At 48.3% G+C, this 23,491-nt stretch overlaps 1 protein-coding gene across 1 annotated transcript in view; it reads left to right on the top strand.

Moving 5' to 3' along the window:
• PODXL2 (podocalyxin like 2) overlaps nt 1–23,322 on the top strand; it is a 33,073-nt gene extending 9,751 nt beyond the window's left edge. Inside the window, exons 2-8 of the mRNA XM_062585714.1 lie at nt 437–730; nt 10,071–10,966; nt 12,061–12,135; nt 15,068–15,224; nt 16,817–16,878; nt 18,530–18,709; nt 19,047–23,322. Of these exons, the coding sequence (XP_062441698.1) occupies nt 437–730; nt 10,071–10,966; nt 12,061–12,135; nt 15,068–15,224; nt 16,817–16,878; nt 18,530–18,709; nt 19,047–19,256 (1,874 nt within the window). The 3' untranslated portion in view covers nt 19,257–23,322. The remainder of the gene's footprint in view (nt 1–436; nt 731–10,070; nt 10,967–12,060; nt 12,136–15,067; nt 15,225–16,816; nt 16,879–18,529; nt 18,710–19,046) is intronic.
• Nucleotides 23,323–23,491: the final 169 nt, after the last annotated feature.

The raw sequence follows: 23,491 nt of genomic DNA on the forward strand, positions 1-23,491 counted from the left end.
AGATCAGGAACACTAAGGTGAAATCTTGGCTTTGTGACAGTCAAGTTGAAAGTCTTGTTGACGTCACAGAGCCAGAATTTCATGCTTTAAGTGTAAAATACGCCACATCCCTTCCAGAATGGATGATTAGCAAGGCACCCCCTCTTTTCAGAGAGGCAGAAGCCTCAGAAAGGGCAAACCATCACTGCCCCATTGAACAGCAGTGCCCAAGGCTGGATGGCTGCTTGGTACTGGCTGCTTCCTGATTGATAGGAACGCTCTTCTGTGTAGTTGTGGGTGTTTCCTGAGATATCCTGATTTTTCTCATCCTTTAAGAGTGCAGCTTGCCGGAGGGGCAGGTTACCCCAAAAGCAGGTAGGCAGATAGAGTTGGCAGGAGAATACAGGCTACTGGGTGTCAGTCCTGTCTCTGATATGGGTTTGCTGTTGTTGTACAGGGACATTGTGCCTCTGCCTTGCCTCTTCAGAAGAGCCAACTGCTGATGGCCTCACTTCAACTTCCCTGCTGGAGTTTGCTATGATGTCCCATCTGGAGGCCCTGAATTCCCATGAGCAAACCAGCCCAGAGGCCCCAGAGGCTGAACTCACCCCCAGCTCTCTGCATACTGCCCCAGGATCAGGCTTTGCCAGCGAGGAGAATGAGGAGTCCAAGATCTTGCAGCCCCCGCAGTACTTCTGGGAAGATGGGGGAGAGCTCAACGACTCCAGCTTGGACTTGGGACCGGCAACAGGTATGTTATTTTTACCCCATTCTTTCTCTTCTCTTTACCAGGGCTCTGTGAAGGCAGAGGGATGTAGGGATCTGTTTTCCTGCTTTGACACAATTCTTGCTAAGAGGGTCTGAGATTAAACGTCAGCTCTATTTTATCACCTCGGTGCCTGACGTGTCCCCAGTGAACCCTGAGCAAGCACAGGCTTTAGAAAACAAGTTGCAGCTGAGCCTTTATTCCTGAGCTGCTACGAAGTTCCCTGAGCTAGGAGAAATTTCACTTCCATCTCCTTGTTTGTTGTTTGCTTCATCTTCTTTCTCTCTTTCCTTCCTCCTTTTATTCTCTCTTCTCACTCCCTTCTTACTGTTGCTGTCTGAAGGTCTCAAGACCGTGGCTCAGAGGTCCAGACCATCTTGGAATTTGAGTCCCAGCTGAATTCCCAAGGCCAAATCCTAGATTTCTCATGCCATGACTTCAGTGGGGACTTGAACCAAGTGAAAACAGCAGGTTTTCTCCATTGCGCAGTTGCCCGGCTGCCGTGTCCTGTCCGCTCGTGAGGAGCCTGGGCCAAAATTAACTGTATGAGGTGTTTGAGCTTGCCTTCCTTTGTGGAATGGTTTTGGGTGTTGGTCCCTTAGCGTTCCTCCCCTGAGCCTCTTGATGGTTTAGAAATGCTCATGGGGAGAGGGATGGGAGGAAAAAGTGTTCACAGGGTTTCTAGTAGCTTAGGAGATTACTCTGCATACTTCAGCACTGAGTGTCATGCAAGGCATGTATTAAGTGTTACCAAGGCCAGGCTTTCAGCCTTATCCCTCCTCCCTCATCAGATATCACTGCCTCCCTCTCAGCAGGTCTGATTGAGGTCTGGAATTAGAAAGCACAAGTCTTGTTTTAGTCTTATCTTCACAACCATTTTTGTGACCTTAAAAAGGCCTGTGCGCATGCAGGGCTGAGGGCTGCTGTGGCATGCTAATTGGCAATGCAATGACTCGGGTTGCCTGCTGCGGCATGACGTGCGCTCTGCAAGGCCGTAGGGCGAGGGTCATCCTGGCTTAGGTCTCTGAAGCCCTTTGCTCACTAGCATTGCTGTTAAATTTGCTTGGCCACTGCCGCTGCCCCACTGCTTGCATGGCCCCCAGGGCCCTTACAGTGCTGGCTGTGGGGAAACTCTGCAGCAATCTCGTGGAGGATGGCACTCGTTCCCACTAACGCGTCCCTGGGACAGGCTCAGCCTTAGCTGCTCTCGCGCACTGGCAGTATACTCAGCGGCGCTTTTATTTGTGTGCCAGCAGGCACCTGCATGCACTCACAGATCTGGACGTGACTTGGAAAACAGCATGTGCTTGTGCATTGAGAGGGAGATGCGCTGGGTACCAAACCAGCCTTGCCTCTTGCACGTGCCTCACTCCATTTGTATGCAGAACACGCTCATCTCCTTCCGTTCTCGCCTGCAGTACTTTCCAGCAGAAACAGATGTGTGCTTTCAGCTGTCCTTTACACGTCCTCTGCCCTATCTGGTGCCCACCTAACCACTACAGTGCTTCTAAGCACTGGCTTTTCCCTGACCATTGCTGTGTCCAGGACACATTTCTCATTGGCATTTCAGAACCTTGGTTAATAGAACAGTTTGAATTATTCAACAGCTGGGAATACATATCTACTTAAAATTTAATTAGAAACCTGCTGTGTGTCATTTTACAATAAAAGATATTGTAATAGCATCCCTAAATTGGGCAGCCTTCTCCTGTCATGCAAAGTCTGTGCATGAGAGAGATACACTCAACCTTACTTGCTGCATGTGTGACAGATGCCGTGTGATACCTTGTGGAACTGTGTAATGACATCTGTTAGGTTATTTTCAAAGTATAAATCCATTAAACAGTTTCAAACAGCTGTTTAAAAAAAAAAAAAAGGAGTAAGGTTTAAGTTTTCCTTATGCAGGCTTTTTCTCTGAATGGCAGTAGAGTATAGGCTGGCCTAGCTGATAGCTCTGCCCCAGGCACAGCTCTGAAACCCTGTATCAGTCAAAGCACAAAATAGGATTGTTATACTCCTAGAGAGAGAAAATTCCCCGCTTTGAAGAGACATGTAGTACTGGGCTTCTTTCCCTGTTTAGTTTAAAGATATTGGGCTTGGGATTGATGGTCTTATTGTAAATACGCAGATCTCCTGAGATTTCAAAGCTGTATTAGTCATCTCTCCTTTTTCCTGTCCCTCTGAAGTCTGTACGGGGTGCCTGCTCTGCCTTTGTGTGACTTTGCAGGCTGTGGGAGATAAAAAAAAAAAAAAAAAAAAAAAAAAAAAAAGGCAATAACACTCTGCAGCTGCTGCACTTTTTTTTTTTCTAAGTGCACTCAAACATCCTTTAAAAATATTTCTGGAAAACATGTGGCATCTAGGGCCACCTGTTAGTCCATTAGAAAGTAAGAAAAGTGAGAATGAACTCCCACTGGTTGGACACAGCTCAGCCTGGGGCTCTGGTTCTCTTGAATAATGTGCTTTTGCTGTTTTATGCTACAGAACAGTAAACCTATATTGACGTTAGTGAGTGCCAGTCTGTGAAAGGGCCCTGGGATTTGTCTTCTGTCTGAGTGTACACAGGGGTGCACACTTGTGTGTGCACTAACCCATTGGTATGTCCTGGCTTTGCTGTTCATGCACAGCTGCTTCCCAGGAGACCTACATCTGAATAAATGGATCTGGTCTGGTGGGGGTGTGGTGCTATATCCTTAGGGAAAGAAGCAGTGAGTGACTCCCATCTCAGGCAAGAGACAGGTGAGGGAGGCTACCTGCTGCATCTGCATCCTGCTCCTCTAGGGCTTCCAGGGAATCCAGAAACTGCTTGGGTTGTAGTTTGAAGTTTGATTGCTTTGTCTCACCTTTTGTATTAAATTGGCCTGAGCCAGGGTCAAACCTACGAGGAGATGAGGACTTGCAAGGACTTATCTGGCCTTTCTTGCCCTCTTTTCCCTACTTCCCATATTGTTTTGCCTGAAGCATTTCATCCACCCCCATTTCTTACTAGCCCAGTGTGTTTTCTGGGCCAGAGATGTGACATCTTTTCTTTAGGGGTAGAAGGGAGTTATCAGGGCTGCAGGTCTCTGCCAGGTGCAACTTCCTTGTCTCTCTCATCTCTGGTAAAGGAGCTACTGTGGTGCGTACAGCCTGATGTAGTTCCTCGTTTGCATATCTAAGTTCCTTGTCGGCTCAGTCAGAACCTGGTGCACTCGCGTTCCTCCTCCAATCAAGGCTTTGGATTGAGACAGCCTAATCATTAGTAGGAAATGGGATGTCATGAAAGCTGATCCAAGACTTGAGGGGCTGGTGAGGGAAGGTGTATATCTGTCTCTTCCCTTGTCCAAGAAATTGGAGTGCATCATCACATCTTCCAAACATGGTGGTGGGCTAGCATGAAGCTCACTACTGCTCTGTTAGCTCCACAATTTTGCCTTTGAAGACCAAGGCATAGCTGTGTGGAAGCTATCACATCTAGACTCATGAGCTGGGAATTCACTAGGATAGCATGTGGCACTTTGGGGAAAAAAATTGTAATCTTTTAATTATTCATGGTGATTAGTAGAAGGGATTCCCATGAGAGTTAGGATGCAAGATAACAGGATAGATAAGCAGAGGCACTGCATTCAAAGAAAAGTAAGCTTTCCAACCAGCTAGTGGGATAAAATCTCTCCCATCCTCAACTATTCTTTTGTCAGAGAGATCCCAGTCCCTCCAGTCGTACAGAAATCTGCTCCTCTTCATCCAGACTGACAGCAGATCTCCAGTTCTTAATACCATCTTCAACCCAAGCATTAATGAAATGAAGCACCTGGTAAAGACTGTCTACATAAGAAGCTTAATGCTGAGCAGCCCCCTCCCTGAGCTTAGCTCCCGGGATGCCTCTTGTTTATGCCTCGATTTAATGTACACTGACGCATTAGGTGATCCGTCTTGGGACAAGCCATTGCTGGCAAAAGCTGACCTGTGACAAACAGGGTTTCTCTGGGCATGGCATTAATCTGACATAACTATCACCGACCAACTGTGTGGGTGGTGGTGACTCATTCTGTCCTGTTGCAGGTTACACTGAGGGGGAAAAGGTATTGGGGCTATTTAGGAACAGCCATAGCCCTTCGAATTAGTGCCCAGTCTCCTTCTGAAGCAACTGCCAGACATCGGTGAGACTTAAAATTTTATTTCCTGGAGTCTCTCTTTTAACTATGACCTCTCTTCTTGTGTGTGTGTGGATATCTCTTGAAGTCCCAGATAGTAACTTCACCTAGCTCTTCAGGAAGATTGGGGTATTAACCCAAAGTGGCTAAGTGCCAGTATTGGTAATTACATTTTGCTTCTGAAATCCGCCTGCAATTTCAATCAGGTGTAGTATTCCTTTTTGCAGTAAGCCTAACTGCTTACTGTTTTGCAGTATGGAGCACATAACACCCCAGAACTTGCTGCACTTTAAGCAGCAGTGGTAAAATGGACCCCACACTCCATGAATATGGTAGGTAGTGTAATGTAATGATGTTAGCAAGCTGTGTTGTTGTTACAATGGGAGCACAGGAATGGGCATGTCTTTATTATAGTGCCTTCTAGTTATCAGTAATTCAATCACTGGTTAATGTGATCTGCTTTAATCCAATAAAGACCTTATGGTCATGTTGTGTGTACTAAAAATGATGAGGGTCACCCTTTATTCTGAACTGTCACAGTCACTTTAAACAGGTAATAATGGTAAATACAGGCTAGGGAACCTTGCAGGCAATGACTGAGACCAGCTCTTCTGAATGAAAAAGAAATAGAAGTGCAATGAATTAATTGTTTGGCTAGGGAATTGTGCTTTGGCAATGTGCCAAGTCTTGGCCCATCTGGTGTCAGGGAAGTTTTGGTATTGATTTCAGAGAGAGCAGGATACAGCCTAAAGGACAGCTCTTGCAAAGGATTGTATCTCATGTTCACCTCTCCCAGGGCAGCTCATCCACCTCCAGCCAAGGGAAATGAATCTGTGTGACCCAGACCTAGGCCTGTTGGGAGATGCAAAGGGCAGGCCTTGAGTAGTAAGAGAGCTGTGTGAGATGTTTTCTACAGAAAACATTGCCTGAGGGTCTTTGCAAGAGAGCTTGGAGGCGGGGGCGGGGGGCTGAAGGCAGCTGGATGTTGCAGTGTGAGTAATATTGCTACAGGGCGTGATGCGACTATGAATCTCTGGGAGAGAACAGGGCATGGAGGTAGTGGCTGCCTGCTAAACTAGTCTGGTTCATCCCTACCAGACTGCTTTGGCCAGATACTGAGACAGTCGTGCTCCAGAGGGCAGCTCTCCTGAGCCATCCACCTCTGATGGGGTTGGCTCCATCATGGCTTAGCTGTCCTTACTTGTGGCTGCTAGGGTGCAGTATCCAGGCATACATGATCTCTGTGTATATCCACATGTTTTGGTTGTGGTCCGACCTACTGCTGATCTCAGTGGAGACTGGCAGAGCAGACCCTGGCAGGGAAGGAGCTGGTGATGTGTGCGGTTACTGCCTGCTCCTTTCCCAGGCACCCTTCTGTCTAGCAGCTCTCTGCTCCCTCATTGAAATTCAATGAGTTGATAAACCAGCCTGACAAATCTGGCATTGCAGTCAGCTCTGTAATACCCATCTCCTTAATGTAAAACCCTGCCTTACTTCTGCAGCAGCAGCATGGGTCGCTTGAGTCAGTCTGGTCTTCCTGTTCCATGCTTGCTGTTTCTCATGAATCTCCACAAGAACTGATGGGCATGGGACTGAATAGTGCTGATCTAGGATGATGGGAAGGTCTGTGCAGTCCCTTTTGCATGCCAAGGGTGTGGGAGCCAGTTATAGAGGGTCTGCTGAAGGGAGAGGACAGCCAGGTGGGCCTGTGGGTTTGCAGGGTCTGATAGACCCCTCACTGAAGGAGAACTGCTAGCTAAACGTTGGAAGGGATCACTAAAAATGAGAGATGTTCTTTGAGTTGACCTAGAGCTGGGTGAGGAAGGAAAAATATTAAAGGAAACGTTGAGAAGTTTTCCTCAACGAGGAAGCTTTAGCTCTGGATTGCACACAGATGAGTGACAGAAAACAGCTTTTCTGGAACAATATCTGGGAGGAAGATGCTGGGACCAGCTTTGTGGCTGGGATCATAGCAAGGAAAAGGATGGGATGCAAAAATTCCTTTGAATTATGGAAGAGGCATGTAAACTAGAATCAAATGTGAGTGCCTTAAAGAGACTGGACCTTCCGAAGTTGATGAATACTCTCTCTTTGGAAGTGAGGCCATGGGAGGACAGTTACAGGCAGGAATGAAGTCCCTAGCTGGAAAGTTTGAAGGGAGGGACTGGATGATCATCCCTGAACCTTTGCACTTGGAAGCAATTGAATTGTCCTTAGGAATCAAATTGTACAGAGAGGTCCTCATTTTAAGGAGCATAAAGCAGCACAACTATGACCAAAACACCTTGAGTTTCAGCATTCTCCAGTTGCTAAATTTTGCATCTTGCCCCATCTGAATAACAGTCCTTGCAATATTTGACGGGAATTGAGGTTATAATTGATGGGATCTTACTGAGCCAGATGGGAACAGGATGCTCCCAGATTAGCACACTGGACAGTGGGGAGGCTGGTGGCAAGTAGGAATGTTAAATCAATTAGCAGTGAGCATTGAGGGCTCCTGTGTCTGCTTCCACCTCGCTGACTTACTGCCCCAGGGAAGCGACTTTGGTTTCGGTCTTCAGCTGCCTTGTAAGACAGACACCTGCTGGGGGAGTGTGGAATTGGTTCTCCTTGAACTTCAGTCACCACCTGGGGAGATAGCAGAGGTGGCAGTCCCTCAGGCTTCCTTAGACCTTGTTCATGGAAGGTGGCATGGCTGAACCACACGAGGCTTTTCCCCTTGGGATCTAGCTAATCCATGACAGAGCACTTTAAGGAAGGGTTGACTGCATGGCCTTGAAGGAGAGCTGACAGTTCAGGAGCATTTCTGTCTCCCCTGGGGCAAATGTCTTGCTTCTTTCTGCCTGGTCTCTTTTTTTTTTTTTTTGTGCCCAGCTACCAATTCTTGCTATTCTCCTACTGGGAAGAAGCATGGGGGGGAGAGGAGGTATAGAAGAGCTGAGAAAAGCTGAGCGTGCAGGCACAGGAGATGGTAGACTGGATCACAACTCCTTTAAAATAATGTCCTATCTGACAGGGGGAAATAAGTATCTCCCTCCTTGCCCACAGGGCGGCAGTGCAGGCAGAGCTCCTGCAGTTCCTGCTGAGGCTGGTGTGTTCAGTGCAAACCCCTGTCCCAGTGGCAGGAGGAGCAGAAGAGCCCAGGGAGAGACATTAAACCTTCACCATCTGTTGGAAGAGGGTCCTGACCTAATGTCCTCAATCCTGTGATCTGTGGCTGTTCCTGCTGTTAGCCATCATCTGTCTAGCAAGGCAACTACTTCTCTATAGATACTGGGATGCATAGCTGTCGGTGAAGGCCTTTGGGAAGGCCAGCAGCAGGCAGCATAGAGGTGATGGCCTTCCTCTGCCTTTCCAGTAGGCGATTGCTCCTACCGCCTCGGTGGCCACCAACAGAGCATCACCAGGGAGGCTGCTGGATAGCAATAATCTCCTTTAATCCTCAGGATCCTTGGACTGAGATGAGTCTCAGTCAGGCTGGGTACTCTAGTAAAATACAGCAGCAAAGCAGACATATGCTAGAGGGAGAATCTGCCCCTGGTGGTGAGTAGATCTCAGTGGTCTGTTTGCAGCCTGAGTTGGGAGAGAGTCACCACATGACATCCCTGAAGGTCAGCAGCAGTGTCCGGGGCTGTAAAGCTCATCCCTGGGTGGCATGCGGAGGGAGCTGCTAACAGTAAGGCAAGGTGGTGGATTAAAGGGAAGTGCAAAGTGGTGGATTAGGGAAGCCACTTGCTGGTGAATAGGAGTATCTTCGTGCATCTGCTAGGGGCAGAGGGAACAGTGTGATTCTCTCCCCACTTCCTAGTCTTTCCAGAGCAAAGGGGCTGGGTTGCCAGAGCAGCATGGGCAGCCCTGGTTGCCAGGGAATATCCAAGGCAATAGAAGTGTTTGTCTACATGGCCATCCCCACTTGGGAGCTTAGTGCCAGGTCCAACAGCAGCAAGCAACGGTTTGGGGTGGGGAGGGTGTGGAGATCTCTAAGACATCCGAATGGCTGCTGCCCACTGTACTCAGTGAAGCAGCTGCTTTGGCAGACAGGCAAAGGGACGGAAGTGTTGAGGATTTTAGACAGGTGCTTATTAATAACCAAAACTTGGGTTAGAAGCTGATTTCTGGCTGCAAAGGGACCCTCTCCCCTCCATTTCTTGACCAGAATATGTGCTGTGCTTATCTTGGGGAGAAAAGGAGTTAATTGGGATGAAAACCCCCTGAAACATGCTGTTGGGATACAGGCAGTTTCTTGAGAAAGATGAAGACTGATTTATGCCTGTTGGAACTTTGCTGAGTTCTAGCTTAATGTATCTGATCTTACGGATGCTTTCCTTATCCTGGGACGGCTCCTCACTGCAGTCCCAGAAGAAACCACTGCTTGCTCTGACCTTATATTTGTGAAGTGCATTTTTCTCCTTCAGCTGCATTTTCCTAGCGAAGTCACATGCAGCAAGCAGTGATCAGAGCCACAGAACAACCAATGGCTGAAGTTGAAGGAAGAGAGGGATTGAATTCAGCTCTTGCTCTGGCCTGTTTCTCGCCAGCAAAAGAGCTCCTTAGTGTCATGGGAATCTCGTAATTCAGACATTTGAGATTGCTTTTCTGCAATGAAACCAAACACACAAACGCACGAACAGAAGTCCTGCCTTTCAAAGATGCCCAAGTTGATTCAGATTTTGATGCTCTTTGGGCACACCAGGAAGCAGGATCTGGTTTGCAAGGCTGCTATTTTTCCTCCCTAGTATCTCCTGCTTTGCTAGTGGCTGACTACTGTTACAACCCAGTATCTGTCTAAGCCCTTTGTGAAATGAATCCTTGGGTCCCAGCTTTTTTCACAATGCTTGTAATCTCACTTTAGAGATGCCAAATATCAAACGTGGTGTTTGTGACTCTCCTGGCTAGCAGGTCTGTGAAAACATCTTCGGTGCAGAAAGAGGTGGGGAGGCTCAACATATGAATTATTCTTGGGGAAAATGAGTTCAGTGGGATAGGGCAGGGAGGTTGGGGGGCCATGGGAAGTTGCACTACACTTATTGGCTGGGATTGTTCCTCTTCGCAGTGGCAGGCTACATGCTCTGAGGGCCTCTGCCATTGGACCCTCTTCAGTGACTAGCCATGTATACTGGGGCTGTCTCCTAGTCTTTCAGAGTTCTTGTATATGTGAGATGTGACGCAAAGTCTCTTGGATTTCTTTTTAGACTACAGCTTCCCTGTTGCCTCTCAGAAGGCCCAGCCCAAAGGGAACAGGACGCAGATGAAAGACACGTGGGAAACAGCCACCCTTCAGCCACCAGCAGAGCCAGCTGAGCTGGACTCACACACATCTTTCTCTAGCACGCTGGAGGAAGAGGAGGGGCTACTTCCTATAGACCACTCGAAAGGAGGGCCAGAGATCCTGCAGACCTCCAGGCCGAAGGACACATCATCCAAACCAGTAGGCCAAGAGGACTCCTTGCTATCCGTCCTGTTTTCCACAGTCTCTGCAAGGCCAAGTGTTGTGACTGAGGCAGCCACAGGAATTCAAGAAGAGGAATCTGTTCCTCCAGGCTTAGACCTTGGGAGTAGCATGGGGCCAGGCCTTCAGCCTGTGTCCTCTGTCTTTTCTACTACCACTGCAAGATCCCCTGGTGTTTCAGAAGAGCCTTTTGAGCTGACAGCTGGGGACACATGGGCTGTTGAGGGAGCAGGTTTGGAGCCAACTGTGAACACCCCAAAAACAGAGCTTGCAGAGCCTGCAGTGGAGGCTGATGATGAAGAGCATTTGGCCAAAGAGGAGTTCCCAGAGACCACGGTGAGGTGGGAGACGCTGGAGCCCACGGTGCTAGCTGGAACAGAGCAGACAGTGGAAATGTCTGTGGGGACACCCTCTCCCAGCAGCATCTCCCCAGACACTCAGACCTTTTCTGGTGGAGACCAGCACCCTAGATACTCCACAGCTCTTTGGGACAGATCTGATGAGCCAGCCCTGGATCTTGCCTGGAATGACACAGAGTTGGCCACAGAGACCGTGGCAGCAGAGAGGAGCATGTCACCACAGGCTGGGGATGCCCGCATGGCTGTGCTGCCAACAGAAGTGCCCTGGAGTTCACCACAGGTAGCTCTGAGAACGAGGACTTGTTGGGAGGTTGCAAGGGAGATATTTGGATACTCCTCTCAGGAGGTGTTTAACTCCTTAATCTTATCTATCACCCTAAGTCCAACCAGTTTAAATAGCATCTTCTACTCACTCTCTCAGCCAGTAAATTTTGGAGGAAGTTTTCTGTTCTTTCACAGTATTTCACCAAGGATCATAGATACCCTGAAGAAGGACCTGCCCCCCTCCTGTCTTCCCCCATGAACTGCTGCACAGAAATTCTGTTTCTAATAAATGCTTGCCCTTGGGGACACAGAGAGCAGCAAAAGCTTGTTGTTTCCTCAGCCTGCATTATTGGAAGTGTCAGGACATAAATGGCCCCAAGGACCTCTAGAAAGGGAGTGAGAATCAAGTGCTATTTTTGCTGCTACTGCTGCTGTTAGCTGCAAGGGCTAGATGCAGAGCAGGTGGAGCAGGGTATGGCAATCTAGGAGGCTGTTAGGTTGGGAGAACTGGTGGGTGAGGAGGTGCAAGGTGAACGAATCTGGCAAACTGGCAGGTGGTTGATAGGTAGGAGGAGCTGGCTGATGAGAAAGTACTGGGGAAGGTTTTTTGTTTTGCTTTCTACCCAAAGTACTTGGGACTCTGAGGAAGTGACTTAGTCCCTTTGTATGTCCGGTCTTGCCTGCAAAATGCTGCCCTATCTGACCAGTTTGTATAAGGACCACAGAGGCTCCTGTTCAGGTTTTCTGCTGTGTTAAACCTTAGTTACATATAAAATAAGGCTTTAGGCTAGAGAGAGCTTTTCAATGAGTACCTGAGTCCTTTTAGATGTAGGTAGAAGGTAAGCTGAGCTGTGGCATGCTGGCACAGTAACCTTGTCCCTGCCTATATTCTAGCACTGAAATGAAAAGAACTTGTCTTAGCTTACAGATGGAAAGGTGAATCCCCCTGAGTTCAAAGAGTTAGAGGACGGTTACTTCCTTTGAGAAGCACCTCCAGGGGGTACAGTGCAGCCCCTTTCCTTGTTCTGCTCCCTTGCGTACCCTGTGAGTTCAGCAGGACAGCTGCATTCACTGCCCAAACTCAACTGTCTTTATGTCTTGTCTTTCAAGGTAATCTGCAAAGACTGGAGCAACCTTGCAGGGAAAAACTACATCATCCTGAATATGTCGGATAACATCGACTGTGTAAGTCAGTCCAAAGAGAGTTGATGGCGTGAGAGGAATAGCACTTAAAAATGCTGAGGCAGGCATGGCTCTTGCTGTGTGCTTTCACAGAAAAAAAAATTAGCACTAAATCTTGACGTCCCTGTAGAGCTTGTGGAGAGAAGGGGGATAGGACAGAAATATTCTCATTCCCCAAATAGGGAAAGAGAGGATTTTGCTCAGCCTAGTGCACGTCAGTCGTAGTTCAGATTGGGTTTTGTCTGTACCAGTCTTTCCTGGATTGTCATGAGACACAGGAACATTTAAAATTGCACCTGTTTCTCAAAGGGAACATGGCAGGACTGAGGTGGGACCTTCTATCTCTTTCATTTCTCTTCTCCTTCCTCTCCTTTCAGGTTATATTCACTTTCCTTTCATGGCTCAGGGGAATAAAGATGCCCCATTTGCACTGTGAATGGTTCAGTGTCAAGCAGCTGTCACTAAATCTTCCTTAAGTGCCTCTTCTCCCTACCCTGTTACCTTCTGTGTTATCTGGGTCTGTTAACCAGACATGCTCTGCTAATCCAATGCGTGTCCGTCCATCCCCATAAAGCTGCAGTTAATTCATGAGCCCAAAGCCCCTTGTGTATCTCTGGTAAAAGGGCTCATCCACCTCTGCTGGGCCTTTTACCAGGCACTTTAAAACCAGTTGTGAAAGGCATAGGGTCAAGGTGCCCTTCATATTTCTACGAAATGATTATAAGCCTAGCAGTCTGCGACTGAAATGTTGCATCAGGGAACCCTGTTCTGTCCTCATGTGTTTGCTCTCTTGCTTGTTACAGCTCCCGCACCAGGGTGGGCAGGCTGGTTTTGTTACTGCAGGGTGGCTCGTTGACACTGACCTATGTCCGCTAGTGTTTGGGGTTTTTTGGGGGGGCAGATGGGGGGAATATTTCGGGGCAAGGAAATTACTGTACGCAATAAAGTGTGCCAACCTACCTTAAAGAGAGGTGAAAAAGTCCATCTCTTTCCATTAGTCTTCTGACTTTAAGCAGACCAGTTTGCCCTTTGGGGAGTTTTAAGTATTTCTGTTGCAATTTACAGTTGCAACTCAGAAAATGAGTCCTTGAAAACCTGAATGCTACTGCACTGTTTCCTCCACGTCCTAGTCATCATCACTGTTTCTCCTATTTCTGCAGTTTAAATGCTTGTTAATTTTGTAGTACATAGTAGCTCCCTTCCTGTGCACTTTCCCTCCCATCTGCACTTTCCATGTTTTAAATCACTGAAATGGCAAGAGCTGAAAAGCAGAAATGCACAAAATTGTGTCTTTGCTGTTGAATCCTCAATTGTGCCTTGCTGAAAGAAGACAGTACCCTAGGATAGGCAGGACCGAACTATTTTTCTACTTGATTTCATGTTTCAAAACATATTTCCAAACGAGTGATTTGTGCTGTCCTCTCCTTTATTCAAAGAGACGCTTGTCAACATACATATTTAAAATGAACATTGCTTCCATTCCCTGCCTCCTGTTATCACTTTGCGTGACTGAAGCTAAAATCAAGCTCTTTTCCTTTCCATCTCTGTTGATGTAGTTTGTTTCCTAGCAGGGTAATTTGTTCTGTTTGGGCAGCTCGGCTACCCCGTCTGCCCCTTTTGCTCTCTAGTTTATGTCCTGGACCTTTGTTGTTTGGATTTCTGGGGCTTCAAGGGAAAGTCTGCATTGCCAGCACTGTAGTTTAAATTAGGATGAATGGATATTTCTCAAATATTTCCTACATTTTGAAGCTCTGATCCCACTGAAAAGCTGAGGGATGATGAGGGTGCTGAGCCCCTTGCAGAGAGGTGTGCCCTGAGCTTTAGTGTTCTTCAGAGCATCTGGTTTTTACTCGCAGGGGTGATGTCTGTGTTGCTGGGTTAAGCTGGCAGCCCTTTTATCTTCCTTACTGGGCTCTGGCCAAGGCAGTCATTTCAGTCTGTCTCTGGGCAAATCTCCCACTCACTTTACCTGGGAATTTTGCCTGAGTGAGAACTGCAGGGTCTGACCTGAGAGCGGTACCCAGCATCGCATCGAGAGGTGACCTCCACCTTGGTGCGCTCATGTGTTCAGATGCCGTCACAGGTCACAGCTCCCTCCTCTCCCCAAGGAGAATTCATCAGCGTTCTGTAACCTCTGCTTCCTCGTCACTAGAGGCATCTCCCTTCTGTCTCTGCTCCCCCTTCCTCCACCTCTCCCAAAATGGAGCCACAGCTGGCAGTGGGGCCCCAGCCTGCCTGGCAGTGAGCCGCGAGCAGGAGTCGCAGGCGCGCAGCAGTGTGCTGAGTCCTAGCACAGCTCCTCCTGCCTCCGCCTGCACATTGCTGCTGCCAAAACCCGTAACGTGATGAGGGGAGGCACTGGCAGACCCTGGTGATTCGGGCCCCAGTCATCAGTGTCGTTTCCAATTGGGCTGCTTTCGGCTCAGGTCTGTGCCTGCCCTGAGCGCTTCAAATTGCCATGGCAACAAGAGTGCTCCGTTTTATTAATCATCTCTGTGGCCTTCAGGTTGGCATGGCAACCAGAGATAAGAATAGAAAGGCAGGAATGGGAAAGCAGCAAAGGAGCCTGCCAGGGGATGGCTGGAGCGTGTCAGGCAGAGCTGGGCCTCCTGACCCAGTGCCTGGGAAAAGCCTGGCTGAGCTGGGGAAAACCTGGCTGCTTCTTCCTTCCTGCCTTGCAAAATAACAAGGGTCCCTGTGTCCTGGGGGCTGTGGGGTGCATGGCTGTAGGCATGCAAGAGGAGGGTTGGTGTGTTGGGAGAGCTGTATGAGTCTGGCCTACGAGACTGGGGATGTGCAGGGGGTGTTATGCTGGGTTTGGGCACACCTGAATGCAGGTGATGCTGGTTAGTGGGTCTTGGGCACACAGTTGCACCAGCATCCCATTGTGCTGCATTGCCATCATGCAGTCACTGAGGTCCTTTTCCCATGGCAGGAGGAGTTTCGGCTGGAGAGGGGTCCCCAGCTGCTGGCACTGGTGGAGGATGCCTTCTCCAGACAGACGGACAGACTGCAGGACCGCTGGCTGATCTTCCTGAGCAAACCTAATGAGAACGACAAGCACTTGCTAATGACACTGGCAGGGGAGCAGGGTAGGTGCTGGGAGAAGGAGTTTTCTAGTGATGCGTGGCGTGGAGGGTGGGGGAGACCCTATCTTTAGGGGTCTTGCAGTGGAGATGCTTGGTTGTGTTGGAAAGAGCTTTTGCTCTCCAGTCTGTTTCAGTGTTTCTTGTTCACAGTGTTAACTGGACTTAAAGGATGGAGGGGCATCGAGGACACAATCCTTTTGTTCTTCTCATCTCCCTCCTGTTGCACCTCTGCAGTTTGCACCAAGCTCCAGCTTCTCTGCTCTACCTCCTGCTTTATTCCTTCTCTGGGTAGCTTTGAGACAAGCATCCCTCAGTTTTCTCCCCATGTTTCTGTGCTCTCTGTGGACAGGCCCTTGCTGCAGCAGCATGTGAAAGTCTGCTCATAGTTCACTCCTTAACTTACCGCTTCTTAACTCTCATCCAGACTGGATCAGGCCTTATAGTGCCTCCCCAAAGAAATAGAAGCTGCCAATGAAAGGTGGGCCAGGGTGGAACGTTTTGTTATCTCTTTATCCCATTCTGGTACCGAGAGTGCTTTTTCTCTGCTTCTGCTGCCTGCTTAGTGCTGGAGGCCTCTTATGTTGATGTTATGGCCTATATTAAAAAAAAAAAAAATAAAAAAAGTGGTATTCTGAAGTGGCTTGCAGGGGTAGGAAAATGGAGCTAACATTTGAGTGTGTTTGTTCTATCTGTGCTGTAAATTGAATCAGTCCCAACCCCTTGGGCCAGACCACATACCAATGAAAAGGCTTTTGTGGTCATTTGGGTTTCTAATGTAAAGCCTACATGTCACAAGAGGGAATGTCCTTCCTAGAGAAGAAAGACAGGTCTGCTCCAGGAGCATGGCTAAGCTGGGAGATTTCTGTGAGTTTAGAAACCTTGAGAACTGAAGTATTTTCTGCTCTGAAGAATCATGCTTTTGTTCAGTTTCTCTTTCTATTGCTGGGCTAAGAGAAGGGAAGGAGAAATGGGCTTCAGCTTTTAAATCCTTGCTGTGTGGCCAGGCTGTCCTGGCTTAGAGAGCATCCTGAGAGCTGTTAGGGAAAAAGAGGGTCCTGGGTGTGATGCTTAGTGTGGGCTGCAGCGCTGTCTTGCTGAGAGCCAAGCTGTCACAGCACATCTCCTGCAGCCTCTGCTGATGTGCCAGGCACATTGCTGTGCTAGGGCTGCCAGCAGAGCACAACACACCTGCTAAAGGATGCAGTAGGTGAGCCTGAAGCTCTGTGGGAGCATCCTGAGTGCTACAGCTCAGGATCAAAATGCGCTGGGCAGGGCACCTGCCTCCATGACTTTTTAGCTGTTGCTGCTCCCAGAGCAGACAGATCCTGAAAGCTCCCGTGACTGCAAGAATGGTACCTGGGTGCCCTAGCATCAATTCATGCCTGTTTCTTTTCCCTTTTTAAGAACATTTTGAGATATCCTCGGTTATGATTCTTGCATTTTTTCAGCCTTACAACATAATGTACTAAGTAACAAAAATCCATGGGTACTCCCCTGCCTCTGTCATGCTGTGAATTTCACAGTGATGAGTGCTTCTAACCAGGCTAGCCTGAGCTGAGAGAGCAGCACTGATCTCTCCCTTTCCTTCTCTCCAGGTATCATCCCTACAAAAGATGTTCTCATGGCACTGGGGGATGTTAAGAGGAGCTTAGCTGAGGTAAGAGCCTTTGCCTGCATCCATCCTTTCAGGTTGGCTATGAAATTAAAATAAGCACCTGGAAAATTGGGGCCATATCTCAGTCTAACTGAGTGCTGAACCCACAACAGGTGAATAGATGAGTCAGGTGTTTTTGCAAACTCCCTTCTCCCCTCTTTGCTAATTGCAGAATCATCAAATGTCAGCTCCCAGTAAGAGAGCAACTGTGCGTTGTTCCTTCTCTGCTTTTCTGGCTTGGTTTTGAAGCTGCATTTTACATGCTCATTTTGTTGGGACCTTTGGTCTCTTCCCTTCTACACCATTTCAGATCAGCCCTGCTCACCCTACAGCTGATTTAAACACGCTGGCAGGCTGCTTCCAGTCACTCAGCCTTTGCAGAAGGGGCTGGAAGAGGTGCTTGTAGTAGACAGGACACATTCACGCACCTTTCCCCTGCGACCTCAGGTTTCACTCCTTCGGAGTGCTCTCCTGAAGCAATCGATGCCAGATTCGTCTACCAGCTGCCTCTAGTCCTCACATATTTCCCTGTAACCCTGGACAGCTTGGAAGAGGACAGAATCATGGGCAAATTAGTGCTGTGGTCTCTGAGCTTGCCCCGTAGGCCAACTGGACATGGAGACATTGACAGCCTGATTCTGCTCTTCCTTACACTGCTGGAGTAATTCTGATGACTTTAGCAGGGTAAATAGCAGCAGAATAGGGCCACTGCCTTTCTGTCTGTTTGCTCTCAGGTTTTCCCCCTGATGTAACAAACTGGTGCAGTTAGACAAAGCAAATTAACTGCTCAGTGTGGTATTGATTGGCTTACACCAGAGAAAGTGCTAAGAGCGAACTGTGTAGAAATTGTATGACTGAAATATCAGCAACTAGAACTGTCCAGATAGAAGGATTCATGCTGGTGCAAGGTTTGACTTCTTTGTGCAGCAGTGAACCTACATTAACATGGATCCTACCCAAGAGCCTTGCCACCTACCTCTGACTCTCCAGTCCTATCAATAATGAAACACGGCTCATTGCATTGACCTTGTGCTAGCACGAGCTTAGAAGGAAGAGGGCGGATATTCTCTTACACTGTCATACTTACTGTTGAATTGATACATAACCTGTTTAAAATCTACCAAGTCACTGGGTGCAATTTTCAGCTTTGTTTGCTGACACCCCATTCCCCAGCTGGCCATTCCCCAGCTTTTTGGAGCAACAGAGAGCTGTGCACACTGAAGACTTTGGATGGACCACTGTGCCCTCCTAGGACTAGAGTCTTATTGGAAACCTGTTAATTATGCTTTTGTTCTCTGTCTCAGTCACCAAAACTTCAGCACCTATCAGTGATTTGTAGTTTGGTTTGGGAGCTCTTAGCCTGGGTCAGTTTCTCCCACAAAAGCATCTCTGCCTTGAACATTGGTGTGATCCTTTTGCACGGTGAAATTGTGCCCGCTGTCATTTGCTGATATGTCAGGTCTTGTGGAAGATGGAATTAATTTAGTCATGTGCCTTCCAGTCATGTAAGACAATGTAAAACCTGCTTCCTAGTCCTGGATTTTAGTTCCTCTGTCAATGGTGAGGAACCTGTGCTTGAACCTCAAAAGTCCAAACAGGTTCCTATCCCGTTCATGATTGCAAGCTAGTGGTTTTAATGTACTTTTCCTTCTAGATTGGCATCCAGAACTACTCAACCACCACAAGTTGTCAGTCGCACCCTAACCAGACACGCAGTGATTATGGGAAACTCTTCGTGGTATTGGTGATCATTGGCTCCATCTGTGCCATCATCATTGTTTTGGGGCTCATATACAACTGCTGGCAGAGACGCCTGCCCAAGATGAAGAACATGGTGAGCTGAGGGTGGGTGGGGAAACCTTTGGGTTGGAGGGGACTGGAGAGTTAAGAGGGAGATCATTTTTCCTGGTCCACCTTCTGGATGTTGCTGGGTACAATGCTGGAGCAGCAATGCAGCCCTTGAGGCATAAGGGAGATGCAACCCTATGGTTCTTGCTGTGCTCAGGACAGCTCATTTCCACCATGAAGGCTTGGCCAGGAGTAAATGTTCCTTTTCCCACTGACCCTGCAAAGTCCCCAGTGGCCCTTATAGCCTGGTCTGACTGTGCTTCTCAGCTGCCTCAGGACCTGTCCCGCTTTGTCTCCTTTGTGTTCCTCTCCTTCCTCTGCAGTCGCATGGTGAGGAGCTGCGCTTTGTTGAGAATGGCTGCCATGACAACCCCACCTTGGATGTGGCTAGCGACAGCCAGTCAGAAATGCAAGAGAAGAAGCCGAGCGTGAATGGTGGAAATACCATCAATGGCCCCGACAGCTGGGATGTCCTGATCAATAAGCAGGCGAACGAGGATGTAGATGTGTTTGAGGAAGACACGCATCTTTAAAAAAAAAAAAAAAAAAAAAAAAAAAAAAAGGCAAAGAGAACACCACCCCTTTAAATACATTTGTCTCTCTACCATTTTGACTGATGGACCATGGGATCAGGGTGGCTGCTCAGGAACTTCTTAAAGGCTTGGGACAGGTCAAGTCTTGGGCATGTTTTCCTGCTGGAAGTCCTGAGCCCACATGAAAGGCTTGGAGCCTGAAGGATCACTGAAGAGGGAAGTAGGAGGGGTGGGTTTGTAGGACTCCGTGTGTGTGTTCTTATCAGTAGCACCAATGCTTTCATCACCTTTAAATGCACTTACTGTAGCTCTCTGGTAGTGGCTGAGAGTGGCTGGGCTTGAGAAACAAGGCGGTGAGGCTGTATGCCACAAGGAATCTGGCTTTGGGGAGTAGATTCACTTGGAGTCCAGCTTGGGTTATAGCAGCCAGACTCTGACTTTGCTGGCATCTGGATTTATAGTTGCAGAGCTGAGATCATGAGCAGGTGCAGTAAAACCTGTATCTCATTCTGGATATGGGGAGCCAAGACTCAGCTGATCTCCTGGGCAGAGAGTGTGCAGAGAGATTTTCTAGTGCTCTAGCATTAGCTGCCAACTGAATGGGCTGATGTTTACATCTGGGGAAAACATCCCCATGTGATCTCTTTCCCTTCTTACCCCCAACAGCCTGAACCCCTGTTCCAGTTCCACAGCTCCCAGTTGAGCTTGCAGCGTTTGAGCACTTTAACCTGTCTTGGTCTGCTTGGCTGGCTACAGAGAATTTGGTGCCATGGTGCAGCATCTTAGCTGGAAATCTGCTTTAGGCTGGAGAGTTGCTCAAAAAGAACTTTTACCTGCCTCTTTCACCTAACAGCCTGTGAAATCAGCAGCAAGGTATCCCTTATCTAAGTCTTAGTCTTAGGTTGGCAGGCCTTTTCCACTCTTATTCCATTTTCCAGGGTAGTTTGATTTCAGTTAATCTTTTGAGGTGAATGTACAGCCTATATAAAACTTCTAAACAGGAAAAAAAGCAAAAATTCAGAAACAGTTTTATGGTCCTTGTTATTTTCTTTTCAGGAACCTGCCTTAGGCGGAAGTGTTTAATGTCACATTGGTGTAAATCAGGGGTAACATCTTTAAAATCACTGCGTTTAAACAAGCATAAAAAATGGTTTAGGTGAGATCAGGATCAGATCTAAGAGTTCCCCAATGCCTATTTCCCAGCCATGCCTCAGGCAACTTTCAGGCCCCAACTCCCTGAAGATGTGTGATAAAAGGCATGTGAACATACATAATTGTTCTCTGAGCCCTGCGTAAATTGAGACTCAGAACTACTTTCAAACTTGAAATCCCAGAACATTTGATTCTTCTGTCACTGAGAGATTGAGGGACTTGCTTAGGTCAAAGGCAAGAGTATTCCCTTCCATTTATGATTAGCTGCTTGCTTGCTTTCTGCAAGATGCAGCTTCATGTTTGGTCTTTAAAGGAACCTTTGTACAGAAGGACCCCAGATATATGGCCTGATGCTTAACCTATAAATCTATCCCTGTATGTACAGATATTTTTAGCATGCTCATCCCTGATGTGAGTGCCTAAAGTCAAGATACATAAAGAGTCTGTAGTTTCATTTTTGCATAGCGCTTTGCATACAGACTGAACCGCAGATTACTTTGATGTAGGACCATGTTGATATCAGTCTATTATGGATTCAAGAAAGGTGATAGCCTTTCCTTTTCTATCCAGATTCCAATTTTGCGTGTGTCTGTTCTGCCTCCATACCTTTCCCTGCATTATATAGGAGATGGTGTTCCTCCTCTTTTTTTTTTGTTTGTTTGTTTGTTTTTGTTTTATCTGTTTGGTAGAGTTGCAGAGTTGCCTGGAGGAGCTCCCTCTCCTGCCTCAACAGTTGACAGTGGGTGGCTGGCTTGGGGGATGCTCCATGGGCATGAGCAGCCACATGCAGCCCTGCTTCGAATGCCCTTCGCTGGCAGCACTCTGCCCAATTTGATCTGTGCAGTGAACCTGCACAATTTCAGGAGCTGTGTTGATGGTGCTTTGGGGCTCACAGGATTAAATGTAAGTTGCTGTTATGACATGGTGAGTGATTTAAAGCATGGAGTTAAATTTTGAGTTTGTGTAGCACTTAGCATAACAAGGCCTGGCATGGCTGTGGCCTTTAGGCAGTTTCACCATATAAATGTTTATAAGTCCAATAATCCTCATTAAATACACTTTTAATACTTGGTGGCTATTTAAAAGGTAAAGGCACCAATCAAATGTGAATTAAGTTCACCCACAGAACACTTCCTTGGTGTACTTCATTGCTAAGAGCTGATTTGCTGCCCTATTTTCTCTCCACTTTACTGTAAATTCAGAGAAAAAACAAGGTGCTGATAAAGTAATGGGTCTTGTGTTGCTGTCGGGCTTAGCACCTTCTAATCTTGTCTAAAATCTTCAAACTTTAAATAGGCCAAGGTGGCTGTCCAGGCTCCTTGAAAAGCAGTGCTGACCCTTGAAGCTGTCAGCTAGCAAGCTCTGCTGATCTGGCTTACTCGGGCCTGATTGTATTCCAGAGGCTGTAGTGGTTTCTTCTGAAGCTGAAGTGCTCCAGGGTATCTTGAAAGTGTCCAAGGGTGACTGTCACTAAGCTGAGAATAATTTTCTGATGTCTCAGACATGGTACGCTTGGCTGTATAGTCTCAGTTTAGCTCCAGAAATCTACTGGTTAAGAGCATTTCGTTTTTAATATGGAGATACTTTTTATATCTTTTCCATTTGTTCTTCTTTGTATTATTTTTTGCACTAGGCTGATCTTGTTAAGTCAGTTGCACTGTTGTCCCTATCCTGCAAACCTTGCGGACGGGTCACCTCTCGGTACCTGCGGGCTGGGAAGTGCTGCAGAGTCAGGCTCCTGGGAGCCGGTTTCGCTCTGGCTCTGTTGTTCAGTTTCCAGCTCCGCACAGGGAGGAGGCTTTAAAGAGGAGAATAAATGTGATATTGTTATTTGTATCAGGAAGCTTTTCTATCACTTTAATGTAGTTAAACTTGTTTTTAACAAACACTGTAAAAGCTGGACTTCTCAGAGCGGTGTGCCAGGTACCAGAGCAGACAGAAGACAGTAATTCCTGGAAAACTATTTCCCACATACTAAGAGTTCGTTGTAGTCCCATCTGCTAGATGTTTGATCACACTGACACCTGGTGGCTGCTGGGAGTTAGAGACAAAGAATAAAAAAAAGGGACTTTTCTTCCTCCTCCTTAACTATGGATATTTATTTTCCTGTGATTTACCTGGAACAGTCGCCTGTTGTATTCACGCGGGGGGCTCGCTCAAGGGATGGCTCGTGTGAGCGCGTCCCCACCCGCAAAGCGTCGAGATGAGCTGTTCCCGGGCAGCGACACAGGGCCGCAGCCCCGTCCCCCCGCTTTCTCCTCCACGTCGCCCCTCTGCGAGCACGGCCAGACGTCAGGGGCGCCTGACCAGGAATGAAGGTGGTTCTCCGGAGCGGAGCTCTGCGCCCTGGGGAGCGCCGGTGTTCGCCCAAGGCACAGCCGGCGTCAGCAGGGTGGCCGTCCCCGGCAGGGACGCTCAGATGTTTAAAACGGGACCCGCAACGTAGAGCAGTAGCCAACGCGCACGAGGACTCTGCATCTGCCCGGCTGCCCCGTGGCCGACAGAGGGTAGGGAGACGCTGAGGAGTGACCCAAGCTCTGCAAAGCGCCTGTCACGTTGAGAAGGTCCTTCAAGATCCCACCTCGAGAAGCCCTCTGGGCAAAGGACGCCAGTCTGAGCAGCAGCTTGTCCGTGTTTCGCCAGTCGCGTGGCAGGAAGCATCTCCTCACCGGGGGGGTCAAGGCACCTGGGGCTCCACCGAGAGAGACGCCACGTGCACCGGCCCCCGCGAGGGCCCTGGGGGCTCGGCCCGGCGGCGAGCGGAGCGCGCCGTCTCGCTGCCCTTGTTCCTGCACAGCCTGTTGGAGGCTGCTGCTGGAGAAAGCTAGAAACTCTTGTGTCTGCCCTGGAAGCCACGAGGTCGTGGCTTGGTCGTCTTTGCAATAAAAAGCACCTCCCGGTGTCTGAGCACTGACTTGAGCCGGAGTCCTTTGCCTCTGCCCGAACTCGTGGCCGCTGCATCTGCTTACAGAGCGTCACTTGGGCTTCCTCAGCGGTGGGTTATCTGCCCACGCCGCAGCAGCGAGCGTGGCTGCCAGGCCCCGCTTTCCGTAGGAGCCCGCCTCCCCCCGGGCTCTAGAACA

Source organism: Rhea pennata, chromosome 12, assembly GCF_028389875.1.
Source record: "Rhea pennata isolate bPtePen1 chromosome 12, bPtePen1.pri, whole genome shotgun sequence".
NCBI classification, from domain to species: Eukaryota; Metazoa; Chordata; class Aves; order Rheiformes; family Rheidae; genus Rhea; species Rhea pennata.